The sequence below is a fragment of the Acinonyx jubatus genome, chromosome E2, assembly GCF_027475565.1.
Source record: "Acinonyx jubatus isolate Ajub_Pintada_27869175 chromosome E2, VMU_Ajub_asm_v1.0, whole genome shotgun sequence".
Classification (NCBI taxonomy): domain Eukaryota; kingdom Metazoa; phylum Chordata; class Mammalia; order Carnivora; family Felidae; genus Acinonyx; species Acinonyx jubatus.
This window is the reverse complement of record NC_069396.1, coordinates 51063714-51082030: the sequence shown is the minus strand read 5'-3', so window position 1 is coordinate 51082030 and position 18317 is coordinate 51063714. Positions and strand designations below refer to the sequence as shown.

Here is an 18317-nt window from a genome sequence, read left to right as displayed (position 1 = left end):
CTAGAACCAGGAGCTGGAGCCTGGGAGCAGGTGGGGACAGTGGGAAGAGGAGGCCACACCCTCCCTCAGTGGCTCCGGTGTCACCTGCCCAGAAGGTTGGACTTGGGCCAATTTCTGAGTCTGCCCACCTGGCCCCGTCTCTTACCAGCCGGTGACTGCCCTTCGCCGGGATACGGTAATGCTTCGAGGGGCCTGGGGGCCAGTGTCTGTGAGCCCCAAGCGCAGAAAGAGCGGAGTCAGTGCTAGGTGCTCCCAGGCGCCCAGGGCAGGGCCTGCCATGCTGGGACCTGAGCCCATGGCAGGTGAGGACGAGGTGTCGGAGCCCCGGGCTGGGATCCTGAGCTCAGTCCTCACTCTGCCCTCGATCTCAAGGTACCGTCCGTGCCTCCGCTTTCTCGTCTGTCAGATGGGCGTGATAGTAACACTGCCTTCTGGGTGGTCATGAGAATTAATAAGATAGAGCACATGGGGAAGGATCCAGAAACAGTAGCCAGTGATCTCCCAGGCTTGGTGCTCAGCCCACCTGAGTTTCGTGGCTGTTCGTAGCAGCCCGCAGAGGGAGGGGTTTTTAGGAAAGGAGAAACTGAGGTTCTGAGAGGTAAGAGGCAGAGGAGCTGTTCACCCAGCGGGCCACTGTGGGTCTGCGGACTGGTGGCGGTGGCGGTGGCCGCTCATCTTCCTGTACCTCTGTTCTTGCTCAGGTGACACCGGAAACTGGTACTCAAGTGACGAGGATGAGGGCGGGAGCAGCGTCACCTCCATTCTTAAGACCCTGAGACAGCAGACGTCCAGCAGACCCCAGGCTTCCGTCGGGGACCTGAGCAACAGCGGGCTGGGGGATCCCCGCCTCCAGAAAGGACACCCCGCGGGAGGCCGGCTGGCCGACCCTCGCCTCAGCCGGGACCCCAGACTCACCCGCCATGCCGAGGCTTCCAGCGGGTCTGGCCCAGGAGACGTGGGGCCCTCCGACCCTCGGCTGGCTCGCTCCCTGCCCACCCCAAAGCCCGAAGGCGGCCTTCATTCCAGCCCTGCAGGCCCCAGCGGCTCCAAAGGGTCTGGACCACCCCCTGCAGAAGAGGAGGAAGGGGAGCGGGCCCTGCGGGAGAAGGCCATGACCATTCCCCTGGACCCTCTCCCTGGGCCCCCGTTGCGGGACCCACGGTCACAGCTGCAGCAGTTCAGCCACATCAAGAAGGACGTGACCCTGAGCAAGCCGAGCTTCGCCCGCACTGTGCTCTGGAATCCTGAGGACCTGATCCCCCTGCCCATCCCCAAGCAGGATGCGGTGCCCCCCGTCCCCGCAGCCCTGCAGTCCATGCCCACCCTGGATCCCAGGCTGCACCGTGGCGCTGCCACGGGACCTCCCAACCCCCGACAGCGCCTGGGCGCCTCCACAGACCCCGGCGCGTCCAGCTCCAACCTGCCCGACTTCGAGCTCCTCTCTCGCATCCTTAAGACTGTTAATGCCACCGGCCCCTCGGCGGCCCCTGGCTCCAGCGACAAGCCCAGTGACCCCCGGGTGCGGAAGGCACCTACCGACCCTCGGCTCCAGAAACCAGCAGACTCTGCTGCCTCCTCCCGGGCTGCCAAGCCCGGCCCCGCCGAAGCACCCTCTCCAGCCGCCAGCCCCAGCGGGGAGTCCTCCCCACCAGCCACCGCCCCCTATGACCCCCGAGTGCTGGCTGCCGGCGGGCTGGGCCAGGGCAGCGGGAGTGGGCAGAGCAGCGTGCTGAGTGGCATCAGCCTCTACGACCCCAGGACTCCCAACGCAGGTGGCAAAACTGCGGAGCCAGCCGCCGATGCGGGCACCCAGCCCAAAGGCCCTGAGGGCAATGGCAAGAGCTCGGCCGCCAAGGCCAAGGAGCCCCCATTCGTCCGCAAGTCCGCCCTGGAACAGCCTGAGTCCGGGAAGCCCGGTGCAGACGGGGGCACTGCCACAGCCACAGACCGATACAACAGTTACAACCGCCCCCGGCCCAAGGCCTCCGCGGCCCCCACCGCCACACCGGGTGCCCCGCCACCAGAGGGCGCCCCGCCCCAGCCTGGCGTGCACAACCTGCCTGTGCCCACCCTCTTTGGGACTGTGAAACAGACGCCCAAGACGGGCTCTGGAAGCCCATTTGCTGGCAACAGCCCAGCCCGCGAGGGCGAGCAGGACGCGGGGTCCCTGAAAGATGTTTTTAAAGGCTTTGACCCCACTGCCTCCCCCTTTTGCCAGTAGTGTTAAGCTGGAGTCAAGCGCTCCCCGCACCCCACCCTTCCCAGGGCAATATTTAAGGGTAGCAACCAGAGTTGGGAACTTGGGGGGAGGGGGGCTCTGGGTGGTTCCCCCCCTTTTTTTTCTCTCCCTCCCCTTTTCTCTCTTTCTTTTTTAATAGTACTTTCTTTGCAACGTATAAATTGTATATAACCATTTTCAGTCAGTTCTGGTCAGTGCTGCGGGGCTCCCAGGCTCCCACCAAGGAAACCTACTTGTGCGCATGAACAGTTGGAAGTCCCCGGGGCCTCAGCCCCAGCGGGCCCTTCCTCTGGCCAGGCTCAGTTATCAGGGACTGTCTGAAGGCTGGAGCCCCAGTCGGGTGGCTGGAGGTCCAGTGGGTTTTCTGGGCAAAGCTGGGCCACTCCTCCTCCCCACCACCCCCCCCCAGCCCACACCCGAGGACAAAGGGAACAGTAGGTGTCAGAAGGCACTGAACGCTGCTCACCCCGTGTGAGCGAGGAGAGATGAAGCCGAGACCGTGGGCAGACCCTGCGTCGAAGCAGGTCCAGGCAATTCTAGAACCCCATCCCCTCTGCAGTGGGCCGGCCCCGACGATCCGCTTCAGGGGCCCGGGGAAGGAAAGAATTTGAAAGAAAGGCAGAGAGCCCTTGGAAGCTGTCTGAGCTGGGAGAGGCACAGCCATTTCTGCTCCCGTCTCCTGTGGATTCACACACCGGCTTCCCTGCTGCCCTCCGTCCAGAGTTCGTCCTCAGACCTGTGCCCTCCGCCCACATCAGAAGACTCCAGGGTGAGAGACGAACCTGGAGACGGCAGGGCTGGTGTGGGGCGGCATCCCCCAAAAGCTGCCTCCAGGAGGCAGCCTCCGCAGACCGCGTGTTTTCTGTCAGTATTAGCTCTCGTTTTGTCCCGTCGTGGCCACACCGTCCTCCCCTCCGCCCGGGGTGTTTCCTGGTCCCCCGAAGCCAGAGCACCCAGTGTGCCGGCCCCAGCCCCTCTGGGGACAGCTCAAGGATCCGTGGCATGGCCGCTCCGCCAGGCTCCCGACAAGAGCCCCGGGGGGTTCTTGCAAAGTGTTTCTGTCCTCCGCTTGCTTTGAACCTCCTCCCACCGCGTCTGATGTAGGGCCCGTGGTTTTAGTGTGTTTTTCTTCCCAGCTAACAGGTGCACGGGTTCAGAGGTATGTCACAGTGTTGGATTTGGGGGGCTTGAGGAAAGGGCAGGAGACTAGCCAGGGCAGGGTGGGGGGCCGCTGGGCCTTCTCTAGGAGTGAACTGGCAGGACCCCCACTTGCAGGTGGAGGGCGTGGAACCAGAAGCCTGCATCCTGCTCCCCTCCTCCGGCTGAGCCGGGATGGGAGCAGAGACATCTGCACTGGACTCCCCCCCCCACCTGCCCCAGGCCCCTGGCTGAGGTCCAGCCCCATCCACAGAGCTCCAGAAAAGGCTCACCCTGTGGATGGGACCTGGGGAGGCCGGCCCATGGCTCCGGGGTCCTTCCTACCTGTGCATAAGCAGGTGCTGGCCATCTCTTGCCTTGCTCTTGTCCCATCACCCCAGCTGCCTTGCTAAAGGCCCCCATCTCTTTCTTGCTAATAATGAAGAAAACTGGTGATCCAGCCAGAGGGTTCCCCTCCCACCTCCTTGGGGTGGGAGGTGAATGAGGCTCCTGTACCAAACCCCTCTCCCCCGGAAGAAAAACTGTCCAGTTTGGGGCCAGAAGCACGGGTGGGAAGAGGCAGCCCGCAGGGTCAGTGCGCCGTGATCAGGTTGGTTTGGTTCGTCTCTGTCTATTTCTTTTTGTGGATTTTAAACAATCATTCGTGAGATTTTTCTTCAGCCACCGGTGTTGGCCTTGAAGCAAAGGGCTGCAGCCCTTGATGTTTGTAAAATAAGTAAAGATACACAGTGTGGCTGTGGGTTTTTTGTTTTTTGTTTTTTTCCTTCTCTCTCTCCCTCCTTTGAGAATTTTCTTTTGTAAAAGCAAAATTAAATACTTTTTTAAAACCGAAATCTGTGGATGAAATAGAAGCTGGAACCCTCCTCTAGGAATATTCAGCCTAAGAACCTCACGGGACTATGAATTCCCCCCAAAATTTTCATTTGCCATCAGGCCAAGCTTTTAAAAACAAAATGTTCTCTAACCAGGATTGTAACAAAAGTGTAAATATTACTTCAGAGTTGAAAGTTGATGGTGCAAATATGTATATAACGTACTGTATTTTTACAATGATCATCGCATGACTGTCCCAGCTCCCTTTTTGTACTCCTTCTCTGTCTTCCAGAAATGTCACCTGCCCTTTCTCCTGTGGTCTCTTAATCCAATAATTGTATTACTGCCATTAAAGGATGCAGTTATTTTAAAAACCCTGCGGTCTTGCCTCTCTGTGCCGCTCCCACCATCCCCCACCCTGGGAATGAGAAAACCTGGATCGGTTCTCGCGGTGGCCGGCCCCCAGGGTGACATTCGTGATGACCTCATGGGATCGGGGCCTCCGAACCGCCTCTGCTTTCCTTAGTGGTTGGCACCTGCCTCCCACGGTTCCTGAACCCCCGCTTTGGGCCAGTCCCTGCATTCAGAGATACAGCGGTGAGCTGCACGGCCCTGCCCCCGTCCAGCCCACGGAAGGGGCCAGTGTGAACTTGCAAGACCCCCGGGCTGGCTCCTGGGGATGCGCCAAAATGGGAGCCCTGACCAGCACAGACTAAATGCGTGCGTCTCCTCACAATTCATATGTTGACACCTGCTTTCCCACCCCCACCCCCACCCAATGCCATGGTATTAGGAGGTGAGGCCTTTGGGAGGTGATGAGGTCAGGAGGGTGGAGCCCTTCCACTGCTTGCTGGTCTAGGCTGCTAAGCTCTAAGTTCATGTCACAACCTCAGGATGCGATCTTTGAATTTCTTCCAATTCATCCATTACTGAGTAAGGTTGATTTCACCTGCAACTCAAAGTTCCCAACTCCCCTTGGCTTCAACAGCCAGGAGTCCAGCATTTCTGGAAGGTCAACAGGGCAGTTCAGGGTTGGTCAGCTTGGAGTGAGTTGTGAATTCACACAGGTCCTGACCGGTTTTCAGACTGTCGGTCACCCCCTTGTGATCGCAAGATGGCTAGAGCGCCCAACAGCCTTCGCCTCAGCCAAGTGTGGGAGCAGGGAAGGAATTCTTCTGTACCTTCTCAGGAGCAAGGGAACAGTTCTGGAAGTCCCTCAGGACCCTTCCTGTCCGGTCTTGTCAGCTAGGATCAGATTGTGCGCCCCGTCCTGTGTTGGTCCCAGGGAAGAGGATAACAGAAGTCTTGTGTTTAGTCGTTAACAACGACAAAGATCCAGCATCCTGAGGCTGAGCCCACGAGGCTCTGTAAGGTGGGGGGAGGCACAGGGGTTGACAGTTACAGTGACAATACAGCCAGCAGTCAGGCATGGGCACACACCCATGGTGCATCAGATCCCGTTGGCGACCCTGGGCTCCTGCTGAGGCGACCCACCGGCCTGGGGCAGGGCCCTGCAAGGGGAAGGGAGCTGGTGCCTGGGTCACGTTGGCAGGTCCTGGAGATCCTCGAAGGCGGTGCTGCAGACACAGGGAGAGAATCTGGAGAGTCTGTGTTCAAGTAAGGTAGTGACTGGGTCATGCAGACCGGAGCCTAGAACCTTCTTTCTCGCGGGCGTAGGAAAGGGATTGGCTAGGGCGAGCCTGCTGGGATGACAAAGCAACGGGAGCAGGCAGCTGGGGAGCCAATAGACTTGAGACTTGGGGAGGAGATAGGGGTCGGTCACAGTCACACGTGGTGGGTGACCGCGAGGGATCAGAGAAGATGTCTGGTCAGCCCAGTGGAAGGCAGAGATGGCACCTCAGAGGAGGACGTGGTCTGGGCACTGGCCGAAGGCAGCTGTGGTCGCAGGCTGGGGGGCTCCTGCACAGAGCTGGTCAGGAGAGTTGCAGGAACGGGTGGCATCTCCAGAAGTGCATGAAGCCCTGAGTATCACTGTTGGAGGGAGAAATGGAGCCTGAGGACAGAAGTGGCCATTGGGCACCGGCTGGTGATTGAGGCCAAGAGCTGTGTCAAGAGCCTTCCACTTTCACCCAATTCCCGGGGCATTAGGACCGGCAACCATGCCAGGTTGTCCTCAGGCACCTGACCCCGCCCACGGCCTGGATTCCACAGGTGTGAACATGGTACCATACACGCTTTATCACAGTTCAGCCATCTGCCCATCCCCCTCTCCACCCATCCATCATATTTGGATGCATTTCAAAACAACTTGCAGGGGCGCCTGGGTGGCGCAGTCGGTTAAGCGTCCGACTTCAGCCAGGTCACGATCTCGCGGTCCGGGAGTTCGAGCCCCGCGTCGGGCTCTGGGCTGATGGCTCAGAGCCTGGAGCCTGTTTCCGATTCTGTGTCTCCCTCTCTCTCTGCCCCTCCCCCGTTCATGCTCTGTCTCTCTCTGTCCCAAAAATAAATAAACGTTCAAAAAAAAAGAAATTAAAAAAAAAAAAACAACTTGCAGACATCAGAACGCAGAGTTCAATATTCACAGTCCTTTTTTTTTTTTTTAATGTTTATTTTTGAGAGAGACAGCGAGAGAAACAACTGTTTAAGATGGGGAGTGTATCAGTTGTGTTAGTAAGGATGGGCAAGGTTATGCTGCAGAAACACAAACTCCCAAATCGCAGTGGCTCATTCATGGGTCGGCCGGAAGCTCTGCTCATCATAGCCACTGAGGAAGGGACCCGCGCTGAGGCTCCGCCCCTGAAACCACTTGGTGAGGGAAGGCGGAGGCTAGCACCACCACCGCCCCCCCCCCCCCCCCCGCCCTTAACTGCTTCTTTCCCAAAGCCATGGACTTCACATCTGTTGCGTTTCATCGGCTAAAGCGGGTTCCAGCCAAACTTCCAGGGGTATCGGGAGGTGCTATTCTGCTGTGGGGCCGGAAGACGGACAACTGGAGCTGCTTGGAGACCAGTAATGCCTCCACACCAGCCCTCCCAGGTTCTCCCAGGCATCCTCCTTGCCTGCAGGGGTCCTGCCACGGGCTACAGTAGCCAGCTGAGGAAGTATGGTGGCCTGGAGAAGGTGTCTTCCACTGCCCAGGAGCGTCGCTCACCCAAAGCCCCAGCACCTGAAATTCACCGCGACATTTGCATGGAGGCCACGCCCCGACAGGCCGCTCCAGCCAATGAGTGAGTGGGGTGGGGCTGGGGATGGCGTTCTCCGGGGGATCCGGGTGGAGAGAGCCGGAAAGCACTCAGGAGCTAGTCCTGGATCAGGGCCCCACCCTATCCCCTCATTTAAACGTAATTAATTACCTCCTTAAAGGTCCCCTCTCCAAATGCAGCCACACTAAAGGTTAGGGCTTCAACAAATGAAATTTTGAGAGGACACAATTCAATCCGTCGCACCCACCCTGCCCCATTCCACCATATCCCTCCAAAAGATGATTTGAAAGGCAAAATCTTTTAAGCATTCCTTCTTATTTCTTCTGGTGGTTACTCTGTTTCTCTTAAACTGTGTCAGCTTTAGGTGTTTTTTTTTTATCGACTTCCTGCTCCCTCCCCTCTTCCTTACTTTCTGGTTTGTCTTGTAACTTTACATACTATGACACATTCCCTGTGCCCTATTCTCTCAACCAGCACTGCCCATTAATTAGAATGTTCTGCAGGGATGGAAATGGACTCTCTCCTTGCTGTCCAGTATGGCAGCCGCTGGGACCATGTAGAGACACTGAGCACTTAAGCCCAGGTACTGGATTTTAATTTTTGGTTAATGTGAATTTATATGTACATAGGCCATGTAGGGGTGCCTGGGTGGCTCCGTTGGTTAAGTGACTGACTCTTGATCTCAAGATTGTGAGTTCAAGGGTGCCTGGGTGGCTCGGTCATTTAAGATCTGACTTTAGCTCAGGATATGATCTCACGGATCGTGAGTTTGAGCCCCGGATCAGGCTCTGTGCTGACAGCTTGGATCCTGGAGGCTGCCAAGGGCTCTGTGTCTCCCTCTCTCTCTGCCCCTCCCTTGCTCATGCTCTGTCTCAAAAATAAACATTAAAAAAATTTTTTTAATTAAAAAAAAAAAAGATTGTGGGTTCAAGCCCCATGCATTGGGCTCTGCGCTGAGTGTGAAGTTAAAAAAAAATAAATAAGGGGCACCTGGATGGCTCACTTGAGTGTCCAACTATTGATTTCAGCTCAGGTCATGATCCCAGAGTCCTGGGGATCAAGCCCTGTATGGGGCTCCAGGCTCAGCATGGGGTCTGCTTAAGATTCTCTCTCTCTTCCTCTGCCCCCTGACCCCACCACCGTTCACGGACTCTCTCTAAATAAATAAATAGGCCCATGTGCCCAGTGGCTGCCATGTGGGACAGCACAGCCCTAAATCCTACATACAGCACGGGACTTCCCAGCTCTTAAAGTGATCACAATTACCAATTTGCTTTCCTCTCCAGACCTCCCACCTCCTGGCAACTTGTATTCATGGTCAGGCTTGGTAACCGTGTTTGCCACCGTAATAAATTATCACAAACTTAAGAGGCTTAAAAATAATGCAAATATATCCTGTTATGGTCCTGAAAATCAGAAGTCTAAAATCAAGGTGTTAAGCAGGGTCGTGTTCTTCCTGGAGGGTTCAGGGGAGAATTCATTTCTTTGCCTTCTCCAGCTTCTAGAGTCCTCCTGCAGTGCTTGGCTCCTGGCCCCTTCCTTCTGTCCCTCTGACCTCTTGCTCCTGTTGTCACATCTCCCACTATTAACTGGTCCTCCGGCCTCCCTCTTGTAAAAGCCTTTAATGCACCCCTAATTCCTGGAACCCAAGAACACTACGGTATAGGGCAAAAGGAAATTTGCTGGTGGGATTAAGTAAGGGTCATGAGATGGGGAAACAATCCTGCGTTATCTGGGTGGGCCTGATGTCATCACAAGGACCCTCAATAAATACGAGGCAGGAGGGGGGCACCTGGGTGGCTTAGCTGGTTAAGTATCTGACTGCGGCTCAGGTCATGATCTTGTGGTTTGTGAGCTTGGAGCCTGATTCGGATTCTGGGTGTGTGTAGGTCTTTCTCTCTGCCCCTCCCCCACTCACACTCTGTCTCCTTCAGAAAGAAAGAAGAAGGAAGGAAGGAAGGAAGGAAGGAAGGAAGGAAGGAAGGGAGGGAGGGAGGAAGGAAGGAAGGAAGGAAGAAAGAAAGAAAACAGATGCATTGGGGCGCCTGGGAGCTCAGATGGTTAACCATCTGACTTCAGCTCAGCGCATGATCTCACGGTTTGTTGGTTCGAGTCCCGCATTGGGCTCACTGCTATCAGCATGAAGTCGGCTTGGGATCCTCTGTCCCCCTCTCTCCCTCCCTCCCTCTACCCTGCTCACGCTCTCTCTCTCTCAAAAATAAATAAACATTAAAAATTTTGGGGGCGCCTGGGTGGCTTCATCGGTTGAGCGTCCGAACTCGGCTCAGGTCATGATCTCGGGTCTGTGAGTTCGAGCCCTGCATCGGGCTCTGTGTTGACAGCTCGGAGCCTGGAGCCTCCTTCAAATTCTGTGTCTCCTTCTCTCTCTGCCCCTCCCCCACTCACACTCTGTCTCTGTCTCTCAAAAATAATGAATAAACACTAAAAAATATATTTTTTAATAATAATAGCCAGTAAGAAATATAAAGGTAAAGCATGACTTCACATAGAATGGGGGTAAAGTGGGGTGAGAGAAAAACATTTTAATAGAGTTGAGTTACCCAACGGCTTATGAACTACGGAATGGTGTAATAAGCTTTTCTTGCAAGATTATCACAGATCAGTGAATAAAGAAAATTCATCCCCTACAAAAAGACAAAAAAAAAAAAAAAAAAAGTGAAAACATTAAGTTAACTGAAAGAAGCCAGACAGGGGCTCGTGGGTGGTTCAGTCAGTTAAACGTCCGACTTTGGCTCAGGTCATGATCTCGCGGTTCGTGGGTTCGAACCCCACGTCAGGCTCTGTGCTGACAGCTCAGAGCCTGGAACCTCCTTCAGATTCTGTGTCTCCCTCTGTCTGCCCCTTCGCCACTTGCTCTCTGTCTCTTGCATTGTCTCAAAAATAAATAAACGTTAAAAACAAATTTCATAAAAGAAGTTTATTTATATTAATTTAAAAAAAAAGAAGAAGCCAGACACACAAGCCCCCCCCCCAACATGTGCAGAACAGGGGCTCTGTCGGAAGAGCCGGTGACTCTCTCGATCTCAGGGTCGTGAGTTCGAGCCCCACGATGGGTGTAGAGATTACTTAAAAATAAAATCTTCAAAAAAAAAAAAAAAAGACCATTACAGTGAGGAGGCTGTTCTGACCTCAAGAGGTCTCTGCAGGTGTCTCCAGCTCAAACAGGAAAGGGCATTGCTTCTCTATGCTGAGCTGGGTTGGCAGTTGGGGAAGTTGGGTCGGAGAGAGGAAATAAGTCACCAGTGTGGTTTGACAGGAAACGTGTCCTTCTGTGGTCAGCGGGTCTCGGGAGATGCTGGCAAAGGGACATGTCCCACATTTCCAAGCTCAGTTAGCACTTGGAGACCTGAGGTTCGAGGCCAGCGGGGGCCGGGGGAGAGTAGCCTAAGGTTTGGTCGAGGGGGAGACAGAGGGTAACGGTGAGCACCTGGTCAGAGGAAATGTTACAGTTGTGTCGCAGGACTTAGAGAGCAACCTGAATAAAATGCTTGGTTTGTGGGTCACATGACCTGCCCTGTGATCCCTCAACACACGCTCAAAAGTCCTGCCACAAAAGCCGACCCTTTGTCTCTGGTTCATTGTTGTGGCCACGGTGGTTGGAACGGGGCCTGACATCAGGTCAGCTCTTTTTTCTTTTTAAAGCTTATTTTTTATTATTATTATTATTATTATTATTATATTTTAAATGTGCATTTAGTTTTGAGACAGAGAGAGAGCGCGCGTGCGAGAGAGGGAGGGGCAGAGAGAGAGGGAACGGACGATCCGAAGCAGGCTCCAGGCTCTGGGCTGTCAGCAGAAAACCCGATGCAGAGCTCGAACTCACAAACCGTGAGATCACGACCTGAGCTGAAGTCAGATGCTCAGGCAACTGAGCCCCCGGGGAACCAAAGTTTATTCATTTTGAGAGAGAGTGCACTTGTGAGTGGGATGGGGAGGGGAGGGGAGGGGAGGGGAGGTGGGGGGTGGGCAGAGAGCTAGGGAGAGACAGAAACCATGGGATCACGATTCGATCCGATCCCATGAACCGTGAGATCATGACCTGAGTTGAGATCAAGAGTTGGACACAAAACCAACTGAGCCACCCAAGCGCCCCCAGGTCAGCTGTTGATAAAAATATATTAAAAAATTGGGAGGGGGGCGCGGGGGGCGCCTGGGTGACTCAGTCAGTTGAGCGTCCGACTCTGGATTTTGGCTCAGGTCATGATCTCATAGTTTGTGAGATTGAGCCCCACATCGGGTTCCATGCTGATGGTGCAGAGCCTGCTTGGGATTCTCTCTGTCCTTCTCTCTCTGCCTCTCCCCTGCTTGCTCTCTCTGTCTCTCTCTCTCAAAAGAAGTCAACTTTAAAAAAATGTTTTTTAATTTATTGAGATGTAATTGACATAGAACATTGCGTAAGTTTAAGACACAACATGTTGCTTTGATCCTCACTGATTACATATATACATGTGTATATGTCTACACACACACACACACACACACACACACACACATATAGTATTTCAATAGGATTACCACTGTAACGTTAGCTAACACCTCCATCATGTCACACAATTTTCATTTCCTTTTCGTGGTGAGTAGATATATATCCTGTAAAAGAATACCAATGCCCACTTCCTGCCTCCCATCCGCAGATATGGCTGCGTTGGTCTGGGATGAGGCTGGAGCGTTAACTTGTCTTTAAAGCTCCCGGACAGTTCGTGTATTAGCACCACTGATCAAATTACAAGTGCAGAGGCAGCTGGCCAACATCACGATCTGTCTCTTTAAGGAGGATTTGTTTTCTCTGCCCTGACCCTTTCTGGCATTCATTTCTCTTTCCCTTCTCATCAGCCTAAACCATTTCACCAGCCAAGAATGTGAAAAATGTGTCTCCAATATTTTCTGTTCCACTTAATCCCATTTAATGCTTAGCATTCATTGCCAGCAGGCAGGCTGTTACAGCCCAGTTGAACTCCCTCCCCAGTTCAACCCCCTCCGGAGCTCCCAACTTGCCTCCCCCTCCATAAAATCTGAGCTCTTCTCACTGGGAGATAAAGATCAGGTCTCGTAGACAAGATTCCAGAGGGTGATGGAGAGCTACAGCTAGAGACACACCACTAGCTGCTCATTTAAAACATCCTCTCTGGGATGCCTGGGTGGCGTAGTCAGTTAAATGTCGGACTCTTGATCTCAGCTCAGGCCATGATCTCATGGTCTGTGAGTTCAAGCCCTGCGTTGGGCTCTGCGTTGACAGAGCAGAGCCTGCTTGGGATTCTGTCTCTCTCTCTCTCTCTCTCTCTCTGCCCCTCCCCTGCTCAGTCCTTTCTCTCTTTCAAAATAAATACTTAAACATACGCTAAAGACATATATGTCAGTTCATGCTACCCCTCAGTTCAAACTCTCCCCAGCTCCCATCACACTTAAAATTAAAGAGGAAGCCTTCACTGTGGCCCACGAGACACCAACAACCTGACTCTCCATCTGGCTTTGACTTCCTCTCCTCTCCTCTCCTCTCCCCTTGCTCATTTTGCTCCAACCATGCGGGGCCCCCTGGCTATTCTTCCAGCACATCAAGCACACTCCAGCCTCAGGGCCTTTGCACTTGCTATCTATCCCCTCTGTTTGGAGTACTCCTCCTCCTCATCACCTCATCGATAACTCTCTGTCACTCATATTGCCACTCATATGTCACATCCTCAACACTCAGAAGCTTAAAATAATAAACATGTATTATTGCGTTTAGTTTCTGTGTATCAGGAAGTACCCACAGGAGCAGCTTAGCTGGGGAGGTTCTGGCTTGGGATTTCTCATGAGGTTCTGGTCAGGGCTGTGGTCCCCCAAGGGCTTGATGGGGACTGGAGAACCTTCCAAGGAAATTCGCTCATGTGGCCGGCAAGCTGGTGCTGGCTACTGGCCTGTTCACCAGGCTGTTTGTATGTCCTCACGATGCGGCAGCTGGCTTCCCACAGAGAAAGGTGGAAGTGACAATGTCTTTTATGACCCAGCCTTGGAAGTCACACTCTGTCACTTCCACAGTATTCTACTGGCCACACAGAGCACTCCTGAGCTGGGGCGGGGATGGGGGTGGGGGTAGCTTGATCTGATGTATGTCTTTAGAATATGGGATGAGACAACACAAACTGTGATGGCTGAGGTCATCTTAGAAGCTGGCTGCCATATGCTCTTGTCATTCTCTACCTCATCACCTAGATTTATTTTCTGGATGGATTTACCTTCCTGAAAATATATTAATCCTTCCTTGGTCTCCCTTTCCCAGTGCTGCCATGTCCATAGGGGCTGGGACACATCATTTTTCTGTCTTGTTCACTGCTATATCCTCAGGGTCTTAGGCAGAACTTGGTACATCGTAGATAGTCAATAAATATTTGCTGAACTACTAAGTGGAGAATGTACCCTGAGGGGGTTCTGGAGACCAATAAGTGGGCTGGTTTCAGCTGTCCAGGTGAAAGATAGCAAGGGTTTGAACTAGGAAAGAAATGGAGAGAAATTGATAGCTATTGGCAGGATCTCCTGTCCTCTTGCAGGTTTCTTATCTCTCCCTGCTACAACCCAGCCTTCGCAGGGAGGTGGAAGTGTTCTTAACAGATCAGTGGAACGTCATATGTCCCCTGCATAAGTCGTCTATGGCTTTCTACTGCACAGTGTCAGGAGTTACAGGTGACCCAGGAACTAAAAGGGGGTAACCTCGGAAGGTCCTCTTGCTCTGGTTGGGGTTAAGGTGGTCAGAGAGCTGCTTTTGTGGATTCAAACGATCTCTACACATTGTAGGGCATCTTAGAAAATATAATTGTGATGGCTGCCCAAGGAAGGAAAGGAAACCATCTCGTGATGGTAAATGATTGTTTACATTCAGTGTCCTACACTCAGTGTAATTTTTCTGGGCCCCAGATTCTTTCTGCAAGGCTCTGATCATGGTTTATCTGGTCCGTGCCTAGTCAGAGTTCAGGTTTCAACTAGGCTGGGTTAGGTGCCCTCTCTGGGCTCCTCTAGTCTCCTGGGCTTTCCCTAGAATGTACTTACTTAGCATGTTTATTGCTTATTTTCTGCCTATATCTCTAGAACGGAAGCTCCATGAGAGCGAGGAGCTTTCCAATCCATGAACATGGTATATATCTCCATTTATTTAGATCTTTAATGTACCTCAACAGTATTTTGTAGTTTTCAGTGTAGAAATCTTGCATGTGTTTTGTTAAAATACTTCCGAAGGTATTTTCGGGTTTGATACTATTGTAAACGAACTTTAAAAAAAATATATGAAAAAAAATTTTTTTAAGTAGGCTCCGCACCCAACGTCGGGCTTGAACTCATGACCCCGAGATTAAGAGTTGCAGGCTCTACCAACTAAGCCATCCAGGCAGGGGGCCCCAGGAACTTATTTTTAGTATCATTTTGCAACTGTTTCCTGCTAGTATATAAACATAAAATTGATTTTTGTATATTGATCTTGTACCCTGAAATCTTGCTAAATTCACTTATTTTAGTAGTTATTTTGATTTTTTGGAATTTTCCACATAAGCAATCACATGTGCAAATATCAACAATGCTAATCTTCTATCTTATGTCGATGCCCTTCTATCTATTTATTTTGCCTATTGCACTAGTGAGGACCTCCCATACAATGTTGATTAGAAATGGGGACAATGAAAGTCCTGGCTTCGTTTCCAATTTTAGGGGAAAAGCAGTCAATATTTCACCACTAAGAATGGTGCTGGTTGTGAGTTTTTTGTAGATGTCTTTGATCAGATTGAGAAAGTCCAGGGCAGAGAATGTTGTCTGTTTTTTTTTTTTTTTTTTAAGGTTATTTGTTTTTTGAGAGAGAGAGCACGAGTTGGATAGAGGGAGAGGGAGAGATCATTTCAAGCACGCTCTGCACGGTCAATGCAGAGCCAGATGCGGGCCTCAAACCCGTCAACTGTGAGATCATGACCTGAGCCAAAATCAAGAGTTGGACATCCGCTGCCTGAGCCACCCAGTGACCCCCCCCTTTTCCCCCCTTTTTGACAGATTTTATTTTTAAGTAATCTCTCCACTCGAGGTGGGGCTCAAATTCGCAATGATGAGATCAAGAGCTACGTGCTCCCCTGATTGAGCCAGCCAGGTGCCCCAAATTTTGTCTGTTTTGTTTACTGATTTGTACCAAATGTGTAGCATAACTGTCAGGGAGTGAGTGCTGAGTAAATAATTGATGAATGAATGAAAGAGCAAATGAGTATAAGCTGCATGGCACTGGGGCTAGTAATGTAGCATTGGACTTATCTAATTAGCTATGTGACTTAGGATAAGGTAACCGCTCTGTCTCCCTTATCTGTAAAATGGGTATAATAATGGTATATATCACAGAGGATTATGTCGAGGATTTAATCAGAGTATCCATGTAAAGCAAGAGCACTGAATCTGACACATGGTTAGTGCTCAGTAAACATCAGCTTTTATTACCTCAGTTTTCTGAGCCTCATTTTATTTCTTCTATAAAAGAGGGAATATTCCAATTCTTTTTTTTAAACTTTTTAAAATATTTATTTATTATTGAGAGACAGAGAGACACGTAACGTGAGCAGGGGAGGGGTAGAGAGAGGGGGAGACACAGAATCCGAAGCAGGCTCCAGGCTGTCAGCACAGAGCCCGACGCGGGGCTCGAACTCACAAACTGTGAGATCATGACCTGAGCCAAAGTCGGTCGCTTAACCAACTGAGCCACCCAGGCGCCCCTCTGATTCTTTTAAAGATTTTAGTTTATTTATTTTTTAAAGTTTATTTTAAGAGAGAGAATCTCAAGCAGACTCCACAGCTCGATGTGGAGCTCGAACCCACGAACCATGAGATCATGACATGCTCGAGAGGATGCTTAAAACTGTCTCAGCCATCCAGGTACTCCTTAAGATATTATCTTTTAATGTATCTTTTTAAAACTATTTACTTATTTTGAGAGAGAGAGAGAGAGAGAGAGAGATCATGGGAGGGGCAGAGAGAGAGGAAGAGAGAGAAAATCCCAAGCAGGCTCTGCACTGTCAGTGCAGAGCCCAACTCGGGGCTCGAGCCCACAAACTGTGAGATCATGACCTGAGCCAAAATGAAGAGTCCACAGGTTATCCGACTGAACTCCTAGGCGCCCCGAGATTTTATTTTTAAGTAATCTCTACACCTAACATGGGGCTCGAACCCACAGCCCTGAGATCAAGAGTCCTACACTCCACTGACTGAGTCAGCCAGGTGTCCCTATTCTAATTCTTAACTCCTAGGGTTACAATGAGAATTAAATAACATTACGCACAGACTATGCCTAGCACAATTCTTGGCACAGGCAAAGTCATTGATAAATGTTTGCTATTATTATTTACCAAGTTCCCTACTTATACTGGGTTGAGGGCATAGGAGATACATCAATCAAGGACCCAGTCCACTGAAAACTGTGAAGCCTGTTGGCACAGATCAGTATAGAGATCATTACCACACAGTGTGGTAAGGGGGGGCATAAAGCCATGTGTGGACCCAGAGGCAGAAGCTGGCTGCTGAGATTTGCCAGTGGGATCAGGTCTGTCCAGACTCAGACCTAAGTTTAGACCTAAAAGGAAACAACAATGGTTTATATCAAGGAAAATTGGAAACCACCTACAGATGGGGAGCACCTGTGGTACCAACCTGTAATGCATCAGTATAAACCATTGACTTCATGCTGTGGAACAGAAGAGGGGGATGGTTGCCTGGGGCATGGGGTTACTTTCCATTAGATCCTTCTGTATGTTTTGTTTCTTGTACCATGTCCAAAATAAATTAATTTTTATTTGTTTATATTTTTAAGATTTTTTTAATGTTTATTTTTGAGAGAGAGAGAGATAGAGAGAGAGAGAGAGTGCAGGCGGAGGAGAGGCAGAGAAAGAGGGAGACACAGAACTCAAAGCAAGCTCCAGGCTCTGAGCTGCCAGCACAGAGCCCGTCGGGGCTCAAACTCACTAACGGGGAGATCATGACCTGAGCCCAAGTCGGAAGCCCAACTGACTGAGCCACCCAGGCACCCCTATTTTTGTTTCTAAAGTTTATTTATTTTAAGAGAGACAGAGACAGCAGGAGCCGGGGAGCACAGAGCCTGACGTGGGGCTCGAACTCACAAAACAGATCATGACCTGAGCCTAATCGGGGAGTCGGTCGCTCAACCGACTGAGCCACCCAGGTACCCAATTATTTATTTTTAATTTGAGAGATATTGCAAAAGAGGGGGAGAGGGGCGGAGGAAGGGAGGGAGGCGGGGGTGGTGGGGCGAGAGAAAGAGAACCCTAAGCAGGCGCCACGCTCACGTGGAGCCGGTGGCGGGTCTCGATCAAACCACCCTGGGATCACCACCTGAGGGGAAATCAAGAATCGGCGGCTTAACCAGGCACCCCAATCATATTTTTAATATAAAAATTATGAAAAGTATTCAATGCCATCAGTCAATGTTCTCGACTTCTATGAAAAAAGTTAATGTGTCAAAGGGCATCTCACTTGACATTTGCCTATAAAAAAGACAGGGCAAGAGTACAACCGATAGCAGTAACTGCTCATCAGTGGGATTAATGTTGAGGTTTACTTTCTCCCCCGGGCTATTCCAGATGTTGCAAAGGTTCTGCATTAAGTACCCCAGCTCTGTTTTGTTTTTGTTGATTGGCTATTAGAATTAAAGTTATTAACATAAACTACAAGTCCCGGCAGACATCCTGCCTCCGCCTTCTGAAGACCGGCCTTCTATGGGCGCAATGATCGCTGGGATTCGTAGTCCAGCAGCAGAAGCGAGGTGGGACGCGCAGTACCGGCACAGATGACAGAGGAGGAATCACCGCTATTTCGACCAATGGACCGTGGGCGCCAGCCCTGAGTGGCGCTCTCGAAGCCAATGAGTGAGCCGCCATGCCTGAATGACGTGGGCTTCAGCCTACGGGAGCCCG

General features: G+C 51.5%; 1 protein-coding gene across 9 annotated transcripts in view; it reads left to right on the top strand.

The window, feature by feature from the left end:
• The window catches only part of ZC3H4 (zinc finger CCCH-type containing 4), a 44372-nt gene extending 39788 nt beyond the window's left edge, over positions 1 to 4584 (top strand). For all 9 annotated transcript variants that reach the window (XM_027037899.2, XM_053211295.1, XM_027037898.2 and 6 more), the window contains one exon: positions 702 to 4584. In XM_027037899.2, the coding sequence (XP_026893700.1) occupies positions 702 to 2221 (1520 nt within the window). In that variant the 3' untranslated portion in view covers positions 2222 to 4584. The remainder of the gene's footprint in view (positions 1 to 701) is intronic.
• Positions 4585 to 18317: the final 13733 nt, after the last annotated feature.